The sequence below is a fragment of the Colletotrichum karsti genome (assembly GCF_011947395.1).
Source record: "Colletotrichum karsti strain CkLH20 chromosome Unknown Scaffold29, whole genome shotgun sequence".
Classification (NCBI taxonomy): domain Eukaryota; kingdom Fungi; phylum Ascomycota; class Sordariomycetes; order Glomerellales; family Glomerellaceae; genus Colletotrichum; species Colletotrichum karsti.
This window is the reverse complement of record NW_024065929.1, coordinates 703,480-722,723: the sequence shown is the minus strand read 5'-3', so window position 1 is coordinate 722,723 and position 19,244 is coordinate 703,480. Positions and strand designations below refer to the sequence as shown.

General features: G+C 55.5%; 5 protein-coding genes across 5 annotated transcripts; 2 read left to right on the top strand and 3 right to left on the bottom strand.

Moving 5' to 3' along the window:
• Window positions 1-7,047: 7,047 nt before the first annotated feature.
• CkaCkLH20_08724 (WD repeat protein) lies at window positions 7,048-8,657 on the bottom strand (the record flags this gene model as incomplete). The annotated part of the gene is made up of 2 exons (XM_038891439.1): window positions 7,048-8,373; window positions 8,433-8,657. The coding sequence occupies 2 exons, from the start codon at window positions 8,655-8,657 to the stop codon at window positions 7,048-7,050; spliced, it is 1,551 nt and encodes a 516-aa protein (XP_038743451.1).
• A 613-nt stretch (window positions 8,658-9,270) lies between these two features.
• Window positions 9,271-10,716, bottom strand: CkaCkLH20_08723 (uncharacterized protein; the record flags this gene model as incomplete). The annotated part of the gene is made up of 2 exons (XM_038891438.1): window positions 9,271-10,235; window positions 10,293-10,716. The coding sequence occupies 2 exons, from the start codon at window positions 10,714-10,716 to the stop codon at window positions 9,271-9,273; spliced, it is 1,389 nt and encodes a 462-aa protein (XP_038743450.1).
• Window positions 10,717-11,300: 584 nt separating this feature from the next.
• Window positions 11,301-14,524, top strand: CkaCkLH20_08722 (uncharacterized protein; the record flags this gene model as incomplete). The annotated part of the gene is made up of 9 exons (XM_038891437.1): window positions 11,301-12,053; window positions 12,100-12,421; window positions 12,471-12,511; window positions 12,559-12,828; window positions 12,885-12,972; window positions 13,025-13,425; window positions 13,477-13,751; window positions 13,799-13,947; window positions 14,001-14,524. 9 exons carry the CDS (start codon window positions 11,301-11,303, stop codon window positions 14,522-14,524), a joined length of 2,823 nt encoding a protein of 940 aa, XP_038743449.1.
• A 690-nt stretch (window positions 14,525-15,214) lies between these two features.
• CkaCkLH20_08721 (uncharacterized protein) lies at window positions 15,215-17,162 on the top strand (the record flags this gene model as incomplete). Its single annotated transcript, XM_038891436.1, has 5 exons — window positions 15,215-15,304; window positions 15,390-15,477; window positions 15,528-16,154; window positions 16,225-16,965; window positions 17,074-17,162. The coding sequence occupies 5 exons, from the start codon at window positions 15,215-15,217 to the stop codon at window positions 17,160-17,162; spliced, it is 1,635 nt and encodes a 544-aa protein (XP_038743448.1).
• A 308-nt stretch (window positions 17,163-17,470) lies between these two features.
• CkaCkLH20_08720 (uncharacterized protein) lies at window positions 17,471-18,617 on the bottom strand (the record flags this gene model as incomplete). Its single annotated transcript, XM_038891435.1, has 2 exons — window positions 17,471-18,214; window positions 18,291-18,617. 2 exons carry the CDS (start codon window positions 18,615-18,617, stop codon window positions 17,471-17,473), a joined length of 1,071 nt encoding a protein of 356 aa, XP_038743447.1.
• Window positions 18,618-19,244: the final 627 nt, after the last annotated feature.

Below are 19,244 nucleotides of genomic sequence, written 5' to 3'. Positions count from 1 at the left end.
GCGGCAGACGGGATTGGACAGGGAGAGAATGACACCCAACGACAGATAGCCTTGGCTGGACCGCCCAGAAATAGATGGAAATGGAATGTTGATACGGTAATTAATGGAATTCATGAGAATGAGAATGAGATGCATCTTGGAGTCGCACTTGCGCTCGCACTTGCAGCTTACCCCTTGCTCACCAAGAAAGGCTGTTTACCTCCAACAATACATGATACGTGATAGATGGCCGGAGCAAACAGTCAGAATACACACAACATGAATAAACAGTGACGGCATCGCGTGGGACAAACCGACCGTCACCCGGACAAAACACACGCTTCCATTCTCAACACCAAGTAAACAAAAAGCCCAACGTACCTCTCAAAATACGGCAAACCGAACCCCAGGAACGTCACTGACGTAATAGGGAACCCAGTTACGTATCCGAGGCGTCAAATGGGAGCTAATGCACCACCTGTACGCCTAATGCACCCGGCCCAAGCCCAGGAAACGGAACCGGACAGGACTGGACGAGAACCCACGAGACAACCTGGACGGACGCCGCCGCTAGATGGCGATCTCGGTTGAGAGGTGCGCTTGATTCGATCGTTTATTCGCTTCCGTTTTGTTGGCCGTCTTGTTGGGGGCCAAGTAAAATTGAAGGTCTGGAGTCTTGAGAGTCCTTGATAGAGACTAAGAGATGCGACTACAACTTGGACCCGATCGAAGCTGGATATACTGATCGGCCGCTCCTGTTTCGTCTCCGGTCACCAGCGCCCTCGAGGTTTTTTTCTTGGTGTTGATGTCGTTTTAAGTTGGCCCAAAGCAGGGTACACCACGTTGCCGCGCCTCTGGAGTCGAGCCTGGCTGGAGAACCGGGAGCTGCACCCACCGAAGCCAGGGAACAGGCAATGTGACGGAACCCGACTGGGGGGCAGCAGAACGGAGCTCACGTCCGGGGGTTAAATGGAACAGAAGAGACCCAGCAGAGAGAAGGCCCGGAAACGAGGATGACCCAGAAGCAGGGGACCGCCCTGTGTAATGGGTCGCGACGGGTGTCTTCGGCGTCGAGGATAGGGTCAGGAGGTTTTGGTCCGCGAGGTCCAGCGCAACGAGACGGTTCTTCTTCTTCTGATGATGATGATGATCGTGATCGTGATCGCGGTGGTTTCTTGGGGAAGAAATCAAGGAAGAGGAACACCAAGAACCGAAAGGCTGGGGTGGGGACGAGGAACGGCAGAGAACTGACGATCGGGGAAGGGATACGACACTTTTAACTGGGAGGGCCGCCTGGAATTTTCCGCCCGAATCAATGAGACGCAATTCACGCTCTTGTCCTCCATGTCGGCGGCATATTGTTCTACATGCTACGGCTACGGCACGGCATCCCGACTCTCCTCGAGTCTATCCCTCTCTAGCAAGATACTCCATGCAAAGAGCAGTTCCTGGGGAATAACTTACTGGAAGAAGAATGCTTGGGACCAGGGGACTGGGGCTGAGCTTCGTCCGGGCTGGCCATCGTCTCGTCTCGGGAAAGCTACACCTCACAACGCCAAGTCAGCACATGTGTACTGAAGTAACTACCAGTTTCTCACCCTCAAAGTAGCTTGTATCTTTCCCATCATCATCTGTATCACTGTGTGGTAATGTACAGTGCCATCCCGAGCAATGCGAAGCAACACAACCACCAGAATCCTACCTCGATAGGCCACTCGGCACCCCCTGGCTGGGCATGCGGGAAGAATTGGAACGAGATTCTTCTGCTGATGGAAAAGCTCACCGAGCACTGGAAGCAGCCGTACCGCGCCGCTGAGACTGGAGTACAGGGATCGCGCCGGTGCACCAGGCGACCGGCCCAAGAGTCCAAGACCACCAGCAGGGGTTCTTTTCGGGGACGACTGGACGAAGGGCCTAGGGTCGTTCTCTGGACTTCTGAGGGTGTGCTTGTTTGACTTGCTTGCTTGCTCGACGGCTTGAGAATGAGATGGTTGGACGGAAGTTCAAAGTTTTTGAGCCATCTACAAAGTTGCAAACGAAGACAAAAAACCACAGCTAACCTGACCTGGCCGTGGCCAAAATGTGATTGATGATGGACTAATAGCATCTCGTTCTCCCTGGCCGACGCGAGCCGGCCTTCACTCTGACTCTGCTCGTCAATTCTCTCATTTGTGACCAAAACAAACTCACGCGCGTTCAAGCTTCATAATCCAAACTTGTCAGTCGCAATGGCCCGGTCCAGGCTGTGGTCTTGGTTTAGATGATGAATGTCACTATCCAGAGGCCGTCCCATCCATGTTTCTCGTCTTGGGGCCGGGTATCCGTCCATGTGCGTCCCGCAAACATCGCACGCCGTTTGCTCATCGTTACCTCATCCCGACCGCCTCATCTGGGTCACCATGAGATGACCGCGTGGATGTAACGGCTTAGCCTCCCCGCCTCTGCCTTGCCTTCTTGCCTCGCCTCGCCTTATCACAATGTATCACAATGTGGCTGCCTTCCTGCTTGCTTAGTCTGGCAGCCAGCGAAGCCACTGATGTCTGGTAAGAGCCCTTGGCGCAAATGAAAGTTCAACGGCCGTGGGGTAAGGTAGGTAAGAGGAACCATCTGAGAGCATCGTCGCCAGTATCATGTGCCCCTTCCATTGTCTCCTCTTTCCATTAACCCCTCTTCTTCTTGCCTCCTTCTGGCCAGACTGAGGGGAAACGGAAAGACTAAACACCACCTCCTCCGTCTCCTTCATCATCACCACAAATCATTCGAAGCCACACCACTCCCACCTCTTTTGTTTTGCATGGCGAGATTCGGCACGTCCATCGGCCTTGAGGGACCAGGCACTCCAATGATTCGGCGATACCACCATGCCAGCACGCACGCCGTCTTCTGTCAGATTGCCGCCTACCACCCCGTACCCATACCGCGCGCGCATGTCGTCCAGCGCAGCTGCGCATCCAGCATTGACTCTGCATATGCACCTCATACATGCTACCTCGCCTTACCGAGCCCGGCCAGGTGTACCTTACCTCGGCCTACAGATACCTCTACTAGCTAGGTAAACCTGCTTCACCTGCTGGTATGTGAGCGGCGAAGAGCATCACTTCCCAACATTGGGAGTCCAGCCGTGCCGGGCTGCGTGTCCTCGATCGTCGAGAAGTTGGCCATACGCCATCGGACACCCCCTGCTGGAGAACTCTGGATTGCCCAGAGATTGTGATCCATCATTTGCTGCCGGCCGCCGACGCGTACCGCGAACGAATAGGCACTCGAGTCGTGTTCGAGGAAGATTACGTTTGGACAACTGCCGTCGCAAAACCCTCATGGCCGTTCGAAAGCATCCGCAAAAAAACATTCAAGCTTCTCATCAAGAATAAACACCGTCCGGTGCAGCTTCGAGCTTGAGCTAGCTCACAGCTACCCAAACCCCAGCTGCAGCTATTAACAGCTTCGCTCTCGGCCACGCTCTCCCGAGAGCTTGTCTCCGCCCGGGCGGTTCGCATTGAGCCTGGCGCAACGCTGATCTCCAAGCTCCGAAGTCAATCCACCTCGGTCTCTCATCACGGCGGACCTCTCCCAGCTCTTACTACTTCAAGGTTTAATCACTTGTACCCTTGAGTTTACCGGCACGTGCGGTGAATGGAGAAGGTTCTTGATACTGCCGGACTCAGCCTGGTGGAAGCGGCTTCCACTCACTTCAGATTGGCAGAGTCTACAATGAAGCTTTCAGAGTTTGAACGAGCGGCCAAAGCAACCTTCTAAACAAATCTTCGAATCCCATTTCGCGCCGGCCACCCCTGACATAACATCGGCTCTGGCCGGGTCCACAAGCCCCTGCGGGTTTGGACCAGTGTTCCACGTTTTTTTCTTCGTCCCTCGATGTCTCTGGACCTGCAACGGCGCGTTGCTGGAGAAGAAGACGACCCCTGCTGGAGAACTCTGCCCGTGTGACGGGAGGGTCTTTCTTGCTGGAGACGCGCTCCAGTTGGGCTGCTGCCGAGAACGATGCTCGCCATCACGCAAGACAGCTTTCATCAATCACCCGGCCAGTTTACAGCATACCAGTGAGGGGCTCGTCACTCGGAGGACGGACACCGGGGCAGCGAGAGTTTCCCTCTTCTCTCCGCGAGGGCGCATAATACCTGTTCAAGAAATTCCCAAGGCTTCATGTTCGTTGGCATTGGATGGCCGGCCACCCTAGCGCATTACTGCAGTCAAAGCCGCTCCAAGAAACATCGACATGCGCTTGCTGCATGTCACTCGAATCAGACCAGACGCTATTCGACCAAGATTCTTCCCTCCTTTCAGCTCACTTGGGTGTGAGGGGTGAACACTCGCGAGATAGGGCAGCCGGGACCGAATCAAAGCCTCGACGCGTGTTTCCCAAACTCTGGGCTGCTGGGCAATGGAGTAAAGAGGGGCACAGTCGACTCCTGCCAGGAGGCCTCGGTGTTGTGAGGGGTTCAACCTCTGTCACTTTGGTTCACGATGTGTCAAGCCACCTGAACCCTCACCTCCGTTATTCCTGGTGATCATCACGACGGATCTCGCAACTGGACATGCGTCTTGATGGGATTCGGCGCCCTCGGGTGACACATTGATGATCGGCGTTCGCTTGGCTGTTCAAACGATCGGCAGAGGCAACAGCAACAGAAGCCCAACGTCTCGATATTAACCACCATCAAGAACCGCTAGGTGTACGCAACGTTGGGCGCATGTAAGTCAATGGAAATGCCTCACTCGCGGCCGCAAAGCAACGACTGCGACTCTGATACTGCGCATCCGACGCGGCCCAACGAACCCCGGGCCACGGATCTGGCCTCAAACCTGGAAATCTCCCCTCCAGTCAAAAGTTTCGCACCGACCCCGTGGCATCTCCAAAACATCTTCTCCAGACGGAATAATCCACAGTCAGATCCATTCCATGTCCATCTGAGCCCTCCCCCACACGCAACGGGACCACAGTCCGAACCACCATCTTTTCCAAACATCGACACTGCCAGGATCTCGCGCTGGAAACGCATCTCGCGGGCTGCTTCTCCCGTGGTGCATCCCAACCAACACCAGAGTCGACATATTCCTCATCTTCTTTGTTAATTCTATCTCGCTATGATCCGCCCCAACGACAGCAGTCCGACATTACCCGATGGTGTAGCGGGCTTTCTCAGCTCATGAACTCCTCATAGGCTAAATGGCATGGCGAACAACCCTCCTCGATTCTAAGAAGCTAGCGGCATGCCAAACAAAACACAGCCCTCGCTGAACTTGATAATGAGGTAGCTCCAATTGCTCGTCGCGTCCAGAGCGGCGATTTGCATGTGGCCATCCACCAACTCGGACAACGGAAAAAAAAGGAAAATCGTCATAAATGACAGAACATCCCCGCCTCCTGTTTTCCGGTTCACATCTCAGTCGCGCCGCAGCCAGGCCATGCACAACGAGCGCACTCACATCAACTCCCAGGATATCTCCCGCGTTCTAGAATCAGTGATCCAAAATGACGGCTCGACATCGGCCTGTTTTCCCCATGGCTTAAATGGTTTCGCGGTTTCGCCATCACAGAATAGCATCTAGCGTTCGGCCATCCGGCCCAAGCGGCCACAAGCGCGGCCTGACTCGGCGAAAGTCGACTGCTCACTAGGGGCGGCCCGGTCCCGTGTTCCGTCGTCGCGGTCGTTATCTCTCTCTCTCTCTCTCTCTCCATGGGGAATTGCCAGTCCGGAGTAGTTTTACGACACTACAGCCTCCCAAGCGCCGGTGGGGGCGGTCGTCTCGGGGAGCGAAGAGAATGATGAACTACTGATAAGCTGGTGTCATTGGGGGGAGCGAATGGTCGAATGGAACGATTGGGGTGACGGGCTGATGCGCGCTTTCGCCAAGGACGCGCTGCAGAACGGATGCAGGAGTTGCTGGCATCTGCATCTTCTGTACAAGGGAGGATCGCTCGGCCTGGATTCGTTCAGCCTCTCTTGGTTTCTCTACAGATACATTGCTGTTCGTTTACTCGTTCCCGCGTCCTTTCGAAGAGACGTTGAGAAAGGGAGGAAAGCCAGTCCACACCGTCGACCTCAGGGATCGACAACTTCTGTAGGAGATCGTCTTGATCGGGCGGCCATCCGTTGAGTTCCACCCAGGTACGCGTTCTCAACGGGTTCGATGTGGTAATTCTTAGTAACGGGGCCGGGTATCTCGCGATGCCGCCTTCACCAACCAGGCCTGATTTCCCCGGACTCCCCAGTTGCAATGACGAACACCCGAGGCAGCCGCGCCGTGATGAATCCATATTTTGAGGGGTTCTCGGTCTTGGGTGTGGAGAAAGGAGATCATGGTGTGACTTGCGCCGAGGACCACCTGACACACGATGCCGCGAGGATCCCGATGCAGCTCCGTTAGTCCGCGGGTGGGGCCCCCGGGGCGGGGTGCCGGGAGGTAGCCGGTTTACGGGCCGGGATTGAAGGGAAAGAATGATGGGTGTTCTTGCGTCAGGCGGAAGAGAGAGTGCTGCCCGGCGTTCTGTCTCGTACTGGATAGGAAATCGAGAGAGAAGTGTTCAAATGCAGCTTCGAGAGCTTTGTTTCGAGAGAAGGGCATGGTGAGGCGTTCTACTATCACGATATACACGAATAAATCAAGTCACGTAGTCATGCCCCTCCTACGTTCAGATCTAGATGCTTTGTCGACGTAATTACGATTTTCATATACAGGCTCGTGGGAGTATCCCGCTCTGGAGTAGCAGTGGGTAGTGTCCTCCGAGAAAGACCTCCGTCGCATCCAATATCGTGGACGAAGCTACCTCAGCGCCGTCCGATAGCCACCTATAACCCGGTCCCAAGAAAATGATCTCTCAGAAGGCAAATGCGTAGTCAAGATGTGCCCTGACCTTCATCGAAGCATGCTATGCGCAGTACATATAATCACAACTCAAACAGCTTGCATCTTTCACGATCACGCCAATGCAAGTGATCTTACCGTCCATACTCCAAACCGTCGGGGTGAAAGGGGGTATATACTTTTGATTTTCTCTAATCCGTCTCTCTAAATCCCAAAAAAAAACTCAAGGCCCGCAGCAAACACTCAGTTACACCACAACCTCACGGCCTTATCCTTCCCACCGCTCCCCACGCGCCCGCCGTCCCTCGGACTCCAGTCCACGGCGTACACCTCGTCCTGGTGGCCCGGCAGGTCGACGGCCATCTTGTGGGTCGCCATCGACCACACCTTGAGCGTGGTGTCCTTGGACCCCGTGACGAGCAGGCGCGAGTCGGCGGAGAAGGCGCACTGGTAGACGGGTGCGACGTGGCCGCGGAGGGTGTTGATGAACTTGCCGTCGCGGGCGCTCCAGAGCTTGGTGTGGTTGTCCCAGCCGGCGCTGGCGATGAGGGTGCCGTCGGGCGAGAAGGTGACGTGGTTGACCTGCTTCTGGTGGCCGAGCATGCGCGCGACGGGTTTGGTGCCGGCGGAGGGGTCCCAGAGGTACATTGTGAAGTCGTCGCTGGCGGAGACGAGGCGCTCGGCGACCTTGCCCTGGACCCTGGCGGCCTTCTCGAAGCGTTCCTTGGCCTTTTGCCGGCGCGCGTCGTCGGTTTCGGGAGTGGGTGTGTGATCGAAGAAGCCGGTGCGGAGGGCGAACTCGGTGGAGAGGGCGAGGTGGTTGACCCAGTGCGCGTGGGAGGAGAGGGTGTGCACGAGGGTGCCCTGGACGGCGTCCCATACCTTGACGGTCTTGTCGTGGGAGGCGGTGTAGATGAGGCCGGTGCCGCCCCATTTGACGCAGCTGACGCTGGACTTGTGGCCGGAGAGGACGTGCTCCGTCCTGCCGGTGTTGACGATCCAGATGCGGACGGTGGCGTCCTTGCTGGCGGAGGCGAGGCGCGGGGTGTCCTCGCGCCAGAGGTGGTAGGGCTCCCAGGCGATGTTGGTCACCCACTTGGCGTGCCCGGTGAGCGGCTGGCCGACGGCGACGCCCTTGTCCGGGTTCCACAGGCGGACCGACTTGTCCATGCTCCCCGTCGCGAGACGGCGTCCGTCGGCGGACCAGGCCACGCAGAGAACCCACCCGGCGTGTCCGGCGAGGGTGTACTTGGGCGTTCCGGTCTCGGTGTCCCATATCCTGGCGGTCTTGTCGCCGGAGCCGGTGGCGAGGCGTTTGGACGTCTCGGGGGAGAACTGGGCGGCGAGGATGGCCTCGCCGTGGCCCGGGATGCGGTGCGCCATGCGCGTTACGGCCTGGACTTTGAAGACGGCCTGGGGCTCGGCGGAGAGGGTGATTGTTGTCTCGAAGGGGTTCGCGACGCCATGGCTTCGGAGGAGTTCGAGGAGGTTCGAGGGGTATGTGTCGACTATGATGTCTGTGTCGGGGATGTGGATGCGGAATTTGTACGGGAGGAACTCTTCCCTCTCCTAGTCTCGCGCATTAGAAACCTGGAGTGGTATAAGAAGGACGGAGTGTCGCGACTGACCTTCCCTTGCAGGGTGTTGAGGAGCAGAGTGAGGTTCTTTTCCGACGCATCGGCGAGGGGCACCTCGATCACCTCGGCGAGCTGCTGGCCGTCGCCGTCGACGAAACGGGCCTTGAAGGAGCCCTCGAGGCCGGGCGCAACGGCGTCGACATCCTGCTGCGTCTGTGTCCTCGCGAGGGTCTCGCGCTTCTGGCGCTTCGACGGCGGGGGGACTACCGTGGCCATTTTTTCGTCGTCGGTGGTTTTGTGTTGTTTTGACCGCCTTGGTGCGTCTCCAAAAGACGGCAGTGAAATTATTTCGATGGCGGCGGATGCGATGCGGGATGGTGGGGCAGAAATTTTGAAAAAGGACGGGACGTCGGGGAGAACTTGTCCGTGGTTGCGACCGTTCTCCACATTAAAATCCGACGAGGATCACACTCCAGGTGGGAGGTCGCCGCTATCTGGAACTGGTGGGGTGAAGAGCGAATCTCTGTTAAGACCTGACGGGGGCCCGGATGTCGAACACCGACAGCGTCCCCCGGCTGGATAGGTAAGGTAGGGAATAATCAAAGGACGACAAACTGACTCCGGAGCGCAAATCCCTGCGACTCCATTCCCAAAACTGTGCTTTTCCCGCGAGGATAAGAAAGAATACGCAGGAAAGAAGACCATGTCCATGTCCGGCCAGGCCTCGCACCTGTCCAGTGCATATAAACGCCCCAATTCCTCCGTACGGTGCTTCCAAATACTCAGATAAAACCTCCGCGCCTTTTTCCCACTCCCGCATTAACCACTGGCAGTCTTCACAACTGCAAACCTCTTCGGCCCCCTCTTGTTCAGACTCGGATGGAGATTCCTACCTCATGTGCATGCTCGCCTCGAGATTCGGATCCAAGGGGGTCTTCTTAGGTCGACCTCGGCGCTTCTGCTGGGTTACTGCCGGCGTGCCTCCGCCTGCTGATGCACCGCCAGTGTTCGCCGGTCCGTTATTATAGTGTCGGAACACCTGGTTATTAGGTCCCGGCCCGCCTTGCATGCCGAACTGCGGCAACGGAACAGGTGTCTGCTGAACAGGCGTTTGTTGCACGGCGTTACCCATGTGCTCGCGGGCCATGTTCATGAAGCTTTGATGGCGGTGGCCCACCTCGGCCTGCCGGTCACGATACTGCGCGTGCTCATCGTGGCCTGGCTGCTCGAACGGGTGTTTTGGCATGCCCGTCATGCTGTCCCGGGACATCTGGGTCATCTGATGCTGCTGTTGCTGGGCAGCACGATTATGGTTTTGATTATGCACTTGAGCGTGGTTGTGATTATGGTTATGGTTCTGGGCCTGCTGCTGTTGATGCTGTTGATGTGACGGATGTGTTTGGTGTTGCGGTTGATGCTGCTGCTGGTGTTGTTGCGGTTGTTGATGATGCTGGGTCTGAGTTTGCTGTTGGGTTTGACCTTGAGCTTGCTGCTGCTGCTGTTGGTGTTGCTGCGTTTGTTGCGTCTGCTGTGTTTGTTGCGTCTGCTGTGTTTGTTGCGCGCTCTGAGACTTCCGACGGGTGTCCTCAATCTCTTGGTGTTTCCTCTCTTGCCTTGCCTGACGTTCTTGCCTTTGCAGATCCTCGTTTTCGATGGCATAGAGCGCCGCTATGCGCAGCTGCAACTGGGACATGATGCCGAAGCGCTCGGGTTTGGACATTTTGCGATACTCCGACTTGAAGTTGTGGAAAGTCTCGCCCGTGAGTCGCATCTGGGCGTTCGAGACACCGGCTACAGCCAGAGCAGTCGAGGTATTAGAATCTATAGCGGCGATCGAGTTGTCCGGTTCTGGCACTGTTCAAGGTCAGTATTATACAACGACGAGATACAGCAACGAAGGGTGGAACACACGGGCTGAAGTTTCCTGGACATCCGCATCGCCCTCGGCGTCTGCATCCTCCTCGTCGGTCGGCGGGTCGGGCGTCCTAGGCTCGTGGTTGTGTTCATCGCAGATGATGGTCAAGAGCCACGCGCCCATGGTCTTGCGATTGACTGCCTTGGCCTTCCATGGACAGTCGGTCTTCTTTGTGGTAGTCTTGAGCTGGGTCGCGGTGCATTTGTAGGGCTGGCCTCCACGGTCGCAAACGAGATCGCATCGCACGACCTCGCTGCCTTTCTCGTAGGTACCGCCGACCTTGTTGCGATGGGTACGCGACTTGACGACCTTGTAACCATCCTTCTGCATGCGCGCCTTGAGGGCGGCGAAGAGCTCTTCGAACGAGCCATAGGTCTTGGTGTTGTTGTCGACATTGACTGCGCCCAGGATGCCGAACATGTTGGGCGTTTGGACCAGGATCGGAGCCCCCGGCGGTCGCAGGCAGACACAGGCCAGACACGGTCACCCCAGAAAAAAAGTCGCGATGGCTTCACCCACTATCGGGTCGGTGAGTAGTCTAGATGGGGGGGTCCTTCTTCGGTGTCGAGGGTGTCGCGGCGCGACGCGGTTCGGGTCCTGCGCAGAGCAAAGCTGTGTGGATTGTCTTGGTGAGCCTGTGCAAACTCTTCCAGACGTGTCCGCCTCGGTGAGGTTGCTCCACTGCGAGTCATCCAGGTCATCGCATTGGTGGCTGAGGTGGGGCGGATTTCACGTGGTCTGTGCTGATTAAGACCCACATGTCCGGGACAACCCCGGCTGTGCTTGCTGCGTGTAAGTCGGGCAGGTCCGCCTGTCATGTCTGGTCGAGACTTCCATTTGGAGCTTCACGACTTGGCCTCTAGGCTTTCTTCATTTCTTTCCGCGGCTTCCTCTATATTGGAGATGTCGTATTCATCCGAGCTGGACAGCCTCATCCTGTTCTTCTCCTGGAGAGATTGGAGGAAGCGTCTTCGACTACGAGTACGTCTACGCCTCTGCCCATCATGGATCCCTTTCGGCCGCCAGTCTCGAAGTCGGTAGCTTCGTTCCGCACGACACAGACCCGTACGCCAGAGCTGTCCAGAGGGTCATCGCCGTACTTCTCAAGTTCATCTCATCACCCCATCATCGACCCTTCCACTTCTACCTACTTCACGCCATCCCCTGAGTCGTCCTCCTTCCGAGACCACAGGCCAGGCGTGGTACATACCCCAAGCTACGACTACTACGGCGAGAACAGCCAGACTGGCTACACAAGCGGACCATCTTCCTATAACTCTCAGCCCGCCAAGTCTACAGTTTCTCGTGCGAGCACTTCCTGCACCACCCGAACCTCACGGACATCGCGAACTCCCCTGCCCGATGGCGAGAATCACAAGATCGTCTGCGCTCTGGCTGAGGCGCGTGGGGTGACACCTTCTGTTGGAATGGCATCCATAAACATAGCCACCGGCGAGGTGATCCTCAGCCAAATCTCGGACAGCAGGTTCTTCACTCGAACCATCCACAAACTTCAGATCTTGGAGCCAACGATTGTGTTGATGGTCAGCTCAAGCTGCCCTCCAAATCCAAAGTCACGCTTATACAGCCATATCGAGGACAACATGCCCGGCACCAAGATCGTTTCTCTTGACAGAAAGCATTGGTCCGAGACGGAAGGCATGGAACGTGTCAACACGTTCGCTTTCCGAGAGGACTCGGAATCGATCAAGGTGGCTCTCAACGGAAGTTTCTACGCTACTTGCTCATTTGCCGCTGTGAGTGCACTGTTGTACATATTTGCAACTTGCTAACTGTTTGTAGGCCATGAGCTATCTGGAAACCCAATGTGCGTTGCGGATCTACCACAACTCCCTTCGTGTTCGATTCCAGCCGTGCGAGGACACGATGATGATCGACGTATCCACCATTGTCTCCCTCGAGATTCTCCAGAACCTACGGAACCCGAAGTCGAAGGATAGCCTAATTGGTCTGCTCAGACACACGCGCACTCCTATGGGCGCCCGAGTGCTTCGGAGCAATCTCTTACAGCCGAGTACGCTGAAAGACCTTTACCTTGATCCGAGATACGAGGCGGTGGAGGAACTTCACAGATCCCAAGACATGTTCGTCGAGGTTAGAAGTGGTATGTTGGCTCTTGCAAGCATCAAGGCATTCTTCCTGACGTTCAGCAGCTCTTGGTCCATTCCCCGACATTGAGAAGATGTTGACACAGGTATGTTTCCTACGACCTTGAATTAGTACACTGTCTAACTTCAGAAGCTCGTCATCATACCAAATCAACCATCCGTTGCCGCAACGGAAATGTCGATGAACAATGTTCTGAAAGTCAAATCATTCGTTGACGCGATGTCAGGCCTGTACCAAGCTTTAAGCCCTGCCGTCTCTCCCCTCCTAACGAAGATACGGGAGCCCTTTCGCCCAGAGAAAATTGCACCAGTCCGAGATCTCATATACGAGACTATTCACGAAGACGTCAGATACGCCAAGAACTCGTTGGATCTGCGCAACCAGAGGACGTTTGCAGTCAAGGTAAGATTCCACTGTATTTTTTGGTCTTCCAAGCCGCTGACTGCCGTTGCCATCAGCCTGGTGTGAACGGTCTCTTGGATGTAGCTCGACAAGCCTACAAGGAGAACACTGAGGAAGTTCAGAATCATGTAGACCTACTCAATGGTGCGAATAGCCGTTTCCGACGTCCAAGCAGCAAATATCTGACATTTCACAGCCGAACTTGGCCTCCCTGCCCAGATACAATACGACCACAAGCGCGGATACTCCCTTCGAATACGGGAAGTCGAGTTCAATGATCGTCCGATCCCACCTGTTCTGGTCAACGTGACAAGGAAACGTGGCAACATCGAATGCATGACGATACGCCTGAAACAGCTCAATCAGCGTATCACGGACTCTGTCTCTGAGGTTGCGATGCAGTGCGACAAGGTGATTCAGGATCTGATCGACAGCATCAGGACTGAAATCACGTCGCTGTATCGGATTTGCGAGTCTATCGCCTTACTTGACATGCTCGCATCTTTTGCGCATGTCAGTTCGATGAATGACTGGGTACGGCCGCAGATAACAGACACATTAGCACTGAAGAACGCCAGACATCCCATCCTGGACAAGGTACGTCGAACTATGCTCTGTCTTTTCGGCCTTCCTGACGATAGACTACAGAATCTCAAACAAGAATACATACCTAATGATTACTACGCAAGCGATGACTACCGTTTTCAGGTCGTTACGGGTTGCAACATGAGTGGGAAGTCTACCTACATCAAAAGTATCTCCTTGCTACAGATCATCGCTCAGATCGGATGTTTCGTTCCCGCAGAGAGCGCCAGCTTTCCAGTCATTCACAGCATTTTTGCTCGAGTAACCGCCGATGACAGCATCGAGGCGAACTTGTCGTCTTTCTCCGTGGAGATGAGAGAAATGGCCTTCATACTCGGGTAGGTAGCATTACGAAAGAAACTGTTCGCATACTGACATCGTGCAGAAACGTCGACAACAAGAGCATGGTCATCATAGACGAGTTGGGCCGAGCTACGAGTGCGCGCGATGGACTCGCAATTGCCGTGGCGATGGCCGAGGCACTTGTACAAAGCCGAGCCAAGGTCTGGTTCGCCACTCACTTCTCGCAGCTTGGTGAGCTATTTTATTCTCGGAAGATTCGGAGGTCAATAGCTAACTCGCGACAGCGGAGGTTCTCAACGACCGCCCTGGAGTGCTGAATCTCCACCTCGGAAGCCACCTGTCGAACTCGGCCAACGGAGATCCGAAGATGACAATGACCTACAGGGTCGAAACCGGCAAGCTCGAACAGGAACTGTACGGTATCATCCTCGCAAAGGCCATGGGCTTTCCGGAGCGTTTTCTGGAGAAGGCGGAACAAGTTTCTCAGTCTCTCCGCGAGCAGAGAATGAAGAACAAGCAGAGCTCCGAGGCGAGGAAGGTTCTCAGCGAACGCAAGCTGATGATTCAACTGCATGCGCAGCTGGAGCAAGCCTATCAATCCGAGATGGACGATTCAGCGCTGCGAAGCTACTTGAAACGTCTCCAGGTCGAGTTTGTGAATCGGCTAGAGGCCCTTCATGGTGGTGATGAGGCGGAAGAGGACAACGTCACTGAAGTGATGGACGAAGATGATGGCGACGCCGATATTTATGATGACGAGGATGTTTTCGACACTGTTGATGTCGAATCTCTATCTATTAGAAGCTGAGTGAACGGAGTACTGTGGGTAGCTGCGCGGAGCTGGGAATGATTCTTTATGGCAGGAGATTTTGCTGCAGGACTAGAAGGGAGTTGTTATCATCTGATGACCGGATGATTTCGGTCTTACTTGCAGGACTGTGAAAACCAAAGATTGACGAATTCGGAATTATGTTTCATAGAGTATCAATATCCAGATCAAGGTGCTCTGTCATTACTAAGTTTCTGTGCGTAATTGTGTGCTTTCACGATGGTGCTCCGAAATAAATAAGACGACTATAACACAGCATTAGAAAAGAAGAAAAAAAAATTGCGGCTTCTAAATAAAGGAAGGAACTCTTGCCGCCGCAGCTCCTGCCTACTCTGACAACAGCCCCTACCTTCTGCCTGTGGATTTCAACTTCCAACTTCCCGTCGTCTTCCAGTCATCCGAACTTTCATTTTCTTCTCCCCTCCAACACAAAGACGATAATTTTCGTCGGCTACCTACTTTTTAGCCGTCGCTTTCATCCTCGACCTTCGATCACTCTTCCGCTTTCTTCCAGTCAGCGACAGAAACACCGGCCAACCACCTTTCAGCTTCCACCATGGCAGATGCCGACGCGGCCTCGTACGAAATTCGTCGAACATCTCCTATGGCACCTGCTAATCGTTTCGCAGCCTTTGGGGAAAGAATGCGGATACCGACATCCGCCTGGTCATGGGCAGCAACGAATGGAAGCTTCACGAGAAGGTCATCCGCGGCAGGAGCGATCTAGTCGACCTCATCCTCGATGAGCAAGCCTCCGTGGTACGTGGTCACCCTTCGCTTACCTTTCAGATTGCCTCACGATGCGACGACATGCGATATCCAAATGACTGACCAAAACCCACAGGACAACGGGATCAAAGTCATCCCACTCAAAGAGCACATGTTCCCGGCACCCGCCCTGGAAGCCACGTTGAAGTACTTCTACGCCGGAGGTGACTGCTTCCCACTGGCTTACACACGTTCCCAGGCTAATGCAACGCAGACGATGTTCTGGAGGACACAACCGAGATTGTCGAGCTTCTCGCAATCTACGAGGTCTCGGCGACCTTGCTCGTCCCGCCCCTGGAGAAGAAATTGGCCTCCCGAATCGGCGAAGAACTCGGTAACATCTTGCAGGATAGAGTCGACATGTTGGATGAGTTCATGATGATTGCGGACATCATCGTGAACGAGGAGGGCGCAGCCTGGGAGGGAGTTCATCGCGAGCTCCAGACCGCTATTGCTCCTCACCTGGTGATGCTTCTGCAACAGGCAGAGTTCTCCGGGTTTCTCAAGGGTCGCCCGGAGTTCTGTTTCGCGACTTTGTCGACGGCTGTCAAGCAGATCGAACACATCACCAATGACTCCGAGACGAAACTTGCCAAAGCAATGGAGAACATGAAGGTTGCAAAGACCGACGACGATACTCCCACTACGATGCCAAAGACGCCGATGACGAAACACTCCACGAGTACCAAGCAATCCCAGGATATTCAGACCGCTGCGGCCACTATCAATGTCAAGATCGAGAGCCCAGATACCACGGAAGTTCTGCCTGCTTCTCCTTCGCTGCGAACTGTTGATGCCGGATCGACTCCATTCCTTGGCTCTCGCTCCCGTAATGCGATTGGTATGTTACATACCAGTATCTCCGAGAGCCCTTGTTGTTTTCTCACAGCTCAGCTAATCACCGAATGTAGACTCAAAGCCTTTCAAGTTCGAGTTCAGAAGCGAGAGAGCCTTATCCCCTACACCACGTGCTGCAAATCGGAAGAAGTCTCTGACGGTCAAGTTCTCTCCCACGGTTACCGACGGCAAGGCCGCCTCTGATGACGAATCCCTTGTGTCCGAAGGTGGTAACATCTCTGTGTCCGATACATCGTCACAGTGGGAGTCATGCGACGAGGGAACTCTCCTGGATCATTCAAAGGCAGAGCAGCGTGGTCGTAACGCATTGGTAGCTACGACGATGGCGAAAAGATCGGCGCAGACCACAACCGAGATCGCGAACAAGAGTCGAGCCATGGTATCTGATGATTCTGCATACTCATCTCCTGCGTACACCGCCAAGGCTACGACTAGACTTGAGGAGGAACAGTCAGTCGGGGTCGAGCCTCTCAAGAAACGTACCGGCAGCTATCACTTCAGCAGCAAGCAGCTCCACCATGACCAGACGAGCGACTACGCTCCTCCTGCTGGACGAAGTGGCATGAAAAACCCCAGCAGCTCTATCTTTCAAGAGCCTCGGGTTTCCACGGGGGTCCAGGAGAGTTACACCAACACCTCCACAACCGCCTCGCGTCCCCGCACCTTGCCTTCCGCATACGCAGTCCCAGTTCAACACCCTGCGCCCTGTCCGGAGCCGGCTGAGCAACGTCCGATACTTGATCGCAAGACAACCCGGCAGGTGGAGAAGGGCCGCCTCCACGTTGAGACATCTGGTAAGCCTCAGAAAGCATTTGATTTCTGGTGGTGCGTAGACCCTTTTACCACTCGTCTCGGTTTCGTAGATATTCAAATTTTATTCGATGATTGCTAACAACGCATAGATACCTTCGCATCATCCGGTCGAAACCACGCGAGATCTCAGTTGGGGAGCCGCACTGATGAGGCTCCGATCGCTTGCAATCCTTCTTAAAGAACGATACCGCCCATTATGAAGCATTGCGAAATACCGAGTTCTGAGGTTGACGGTCAGGTGACCGAGGAGTACGATTACGCGATGGCGAAACCGAATTCGACATCGTTGTACGACGTATTACGGAACAAGAATCCGATTCGATGAGCTCTGAACGACAGATGTTTCCTGGACGGGCAAGATCGCGTTGTCATATTTGCAGTAAAGAATCGGACATTGGAGGCAGATGGGTATCAATCTTGTGCAGAGAACCCACAGTTCCAGTAGGTAGACCAAGAACACATGGCTCAATTGACCTTGGGAGTAGATTACAACTGAGCTCTTTCAGTACGGTTTCCGTTCTCGTCAAACCAGATTTTCTGTCCCTTAATCATCGACTCTTGCAGAGCAGCGCCAATCTTGACAGCCGCCACAGCAGTCGTCAGCTTGACCGGCACAGGCTTATCCTCCAGCACGCTCTCGGTGAACTCGATGGCCTCCGTCGTGAAAGCCGCCCTGAACCTATCCCAGTACGTCTGCGGCAGCTCCTGCCGGATTCCTCCAGGCTGGTAAATGCGCACGTGGTTCTCCGCCGGGAGAATATTCACCGTCAGCTTCCCCTTGGTACCGATGACCTCTGTCGAATCCTCCTGGCCAGCAGCCATCATGCGCGAAGCATACAGATACGCGATGCGACCATCGTAGAACTCGACCGTGCCGACGGCGTTGTCGCGGTCGTTGTGCTTGCGCAGGTCCGGCTCGACTGCCGTGATGCCCACCGCGTGCACCGACTTGACCTTTGACTTCTCCTCGTCGAAGAACCACAGCGCGAGGTCGATGTCGTGGATGCTGCAGTCCACAAAGATGCCGCCGGAGAACTGCGCGTAGGCGACGAAGAAGCCCGTCGGGTCCAGCACGTCACACGTCTGGCTGCGCAGCACGGCGGGGCGGCCGATGAGGCCTTGTTGCATCTTGGCGTGGGCGTCGCGGTAGGAGGCGTCGAAGCGGCGGGAGAAACCGCACATCACCTTGAGATCGGGCCGTTTGGCGGCTGCGTCGACGACTGTTTGGGACTATCACGGTATCACAGTCAGCATACCACTTTCGCCGAGCTCGACTCACTGAAGGACAAGGACACCAATGACTTACCACTTCGACCGTCGTGCCCAGCGGCTTCTCACACAGGACGTGCTTCCCCGCCTCGATGGCCTTGATGGCCTGCTCGGCGTGTACCGCGGTCGCGGAGGCGACGCAGACGGCCTCGAGGCCCTTGTGCGCGACCATGCCGTCGTAGGACTCGTAGACGGCGACGCCATGGGGGGCGAGGTTCTCGGAGGCCCATTGGCGCTCGGCGGCGTCCGGGGAGGAGACGGCGACGAGGGTCGCGCGGGGGACGTTCTGGTGGAAGTTCAGGGCGTGGCGTTTGCCCATGCGCCCGAGGCCGGCGACGCCTACTCTCAGCTTCTGTGTTGACATTGTGTGTGTCGTCGACTGAGGAATGTGAAAGGACCGGGTAGGGACGGTGGGATGACTGAGACTTTTGAGTCTCGCTTTGGCGGCAGTCGTTCGGGACGCTGGCGAAGCGCGAAGGTCGAAAAGGTGAGGCCGGAGGGGTGGGTGGTCTGGGGTATCACAAAGAGAACGGCTGGAACGGGACTCTGCTTTGTCTCTTTCTACGGGTTCCGCTGGACGCCTCTCGAGCAGCTGCAGAAGCAGCCGGCTGGGCGCATTATATACTGTCTCTCCTTTCCCATGCAGGCCTCACCGTTTTTCTTCTTTGGAGCGCAGGCGGTCGAGCTTTCATCCATGCTCGGGGCGTGATCGGAATCCGGTTTCCGGCATGATATGTCTCATATCGTGGGGCGTCCGCCACCGACGCCAGCCAGCAACAGAGAAGGTATCCTTCCAAAACACGTCAAACGAGCCCAGTTCTCCCATGCCTCGTGGACTCGAATTGGCCTATGGCAAGCGGAAGCGCGTACGCAAGAAGCTCTTTGGTGAGCGGCATCCCACTTGGCGACTTGGAGAAATTGGAGACGTGGAGTTGGAGGAGGCTTAAAATTGGCATGAGGCGAAACCCAGACCGGCCGGCCTCGACAGGAC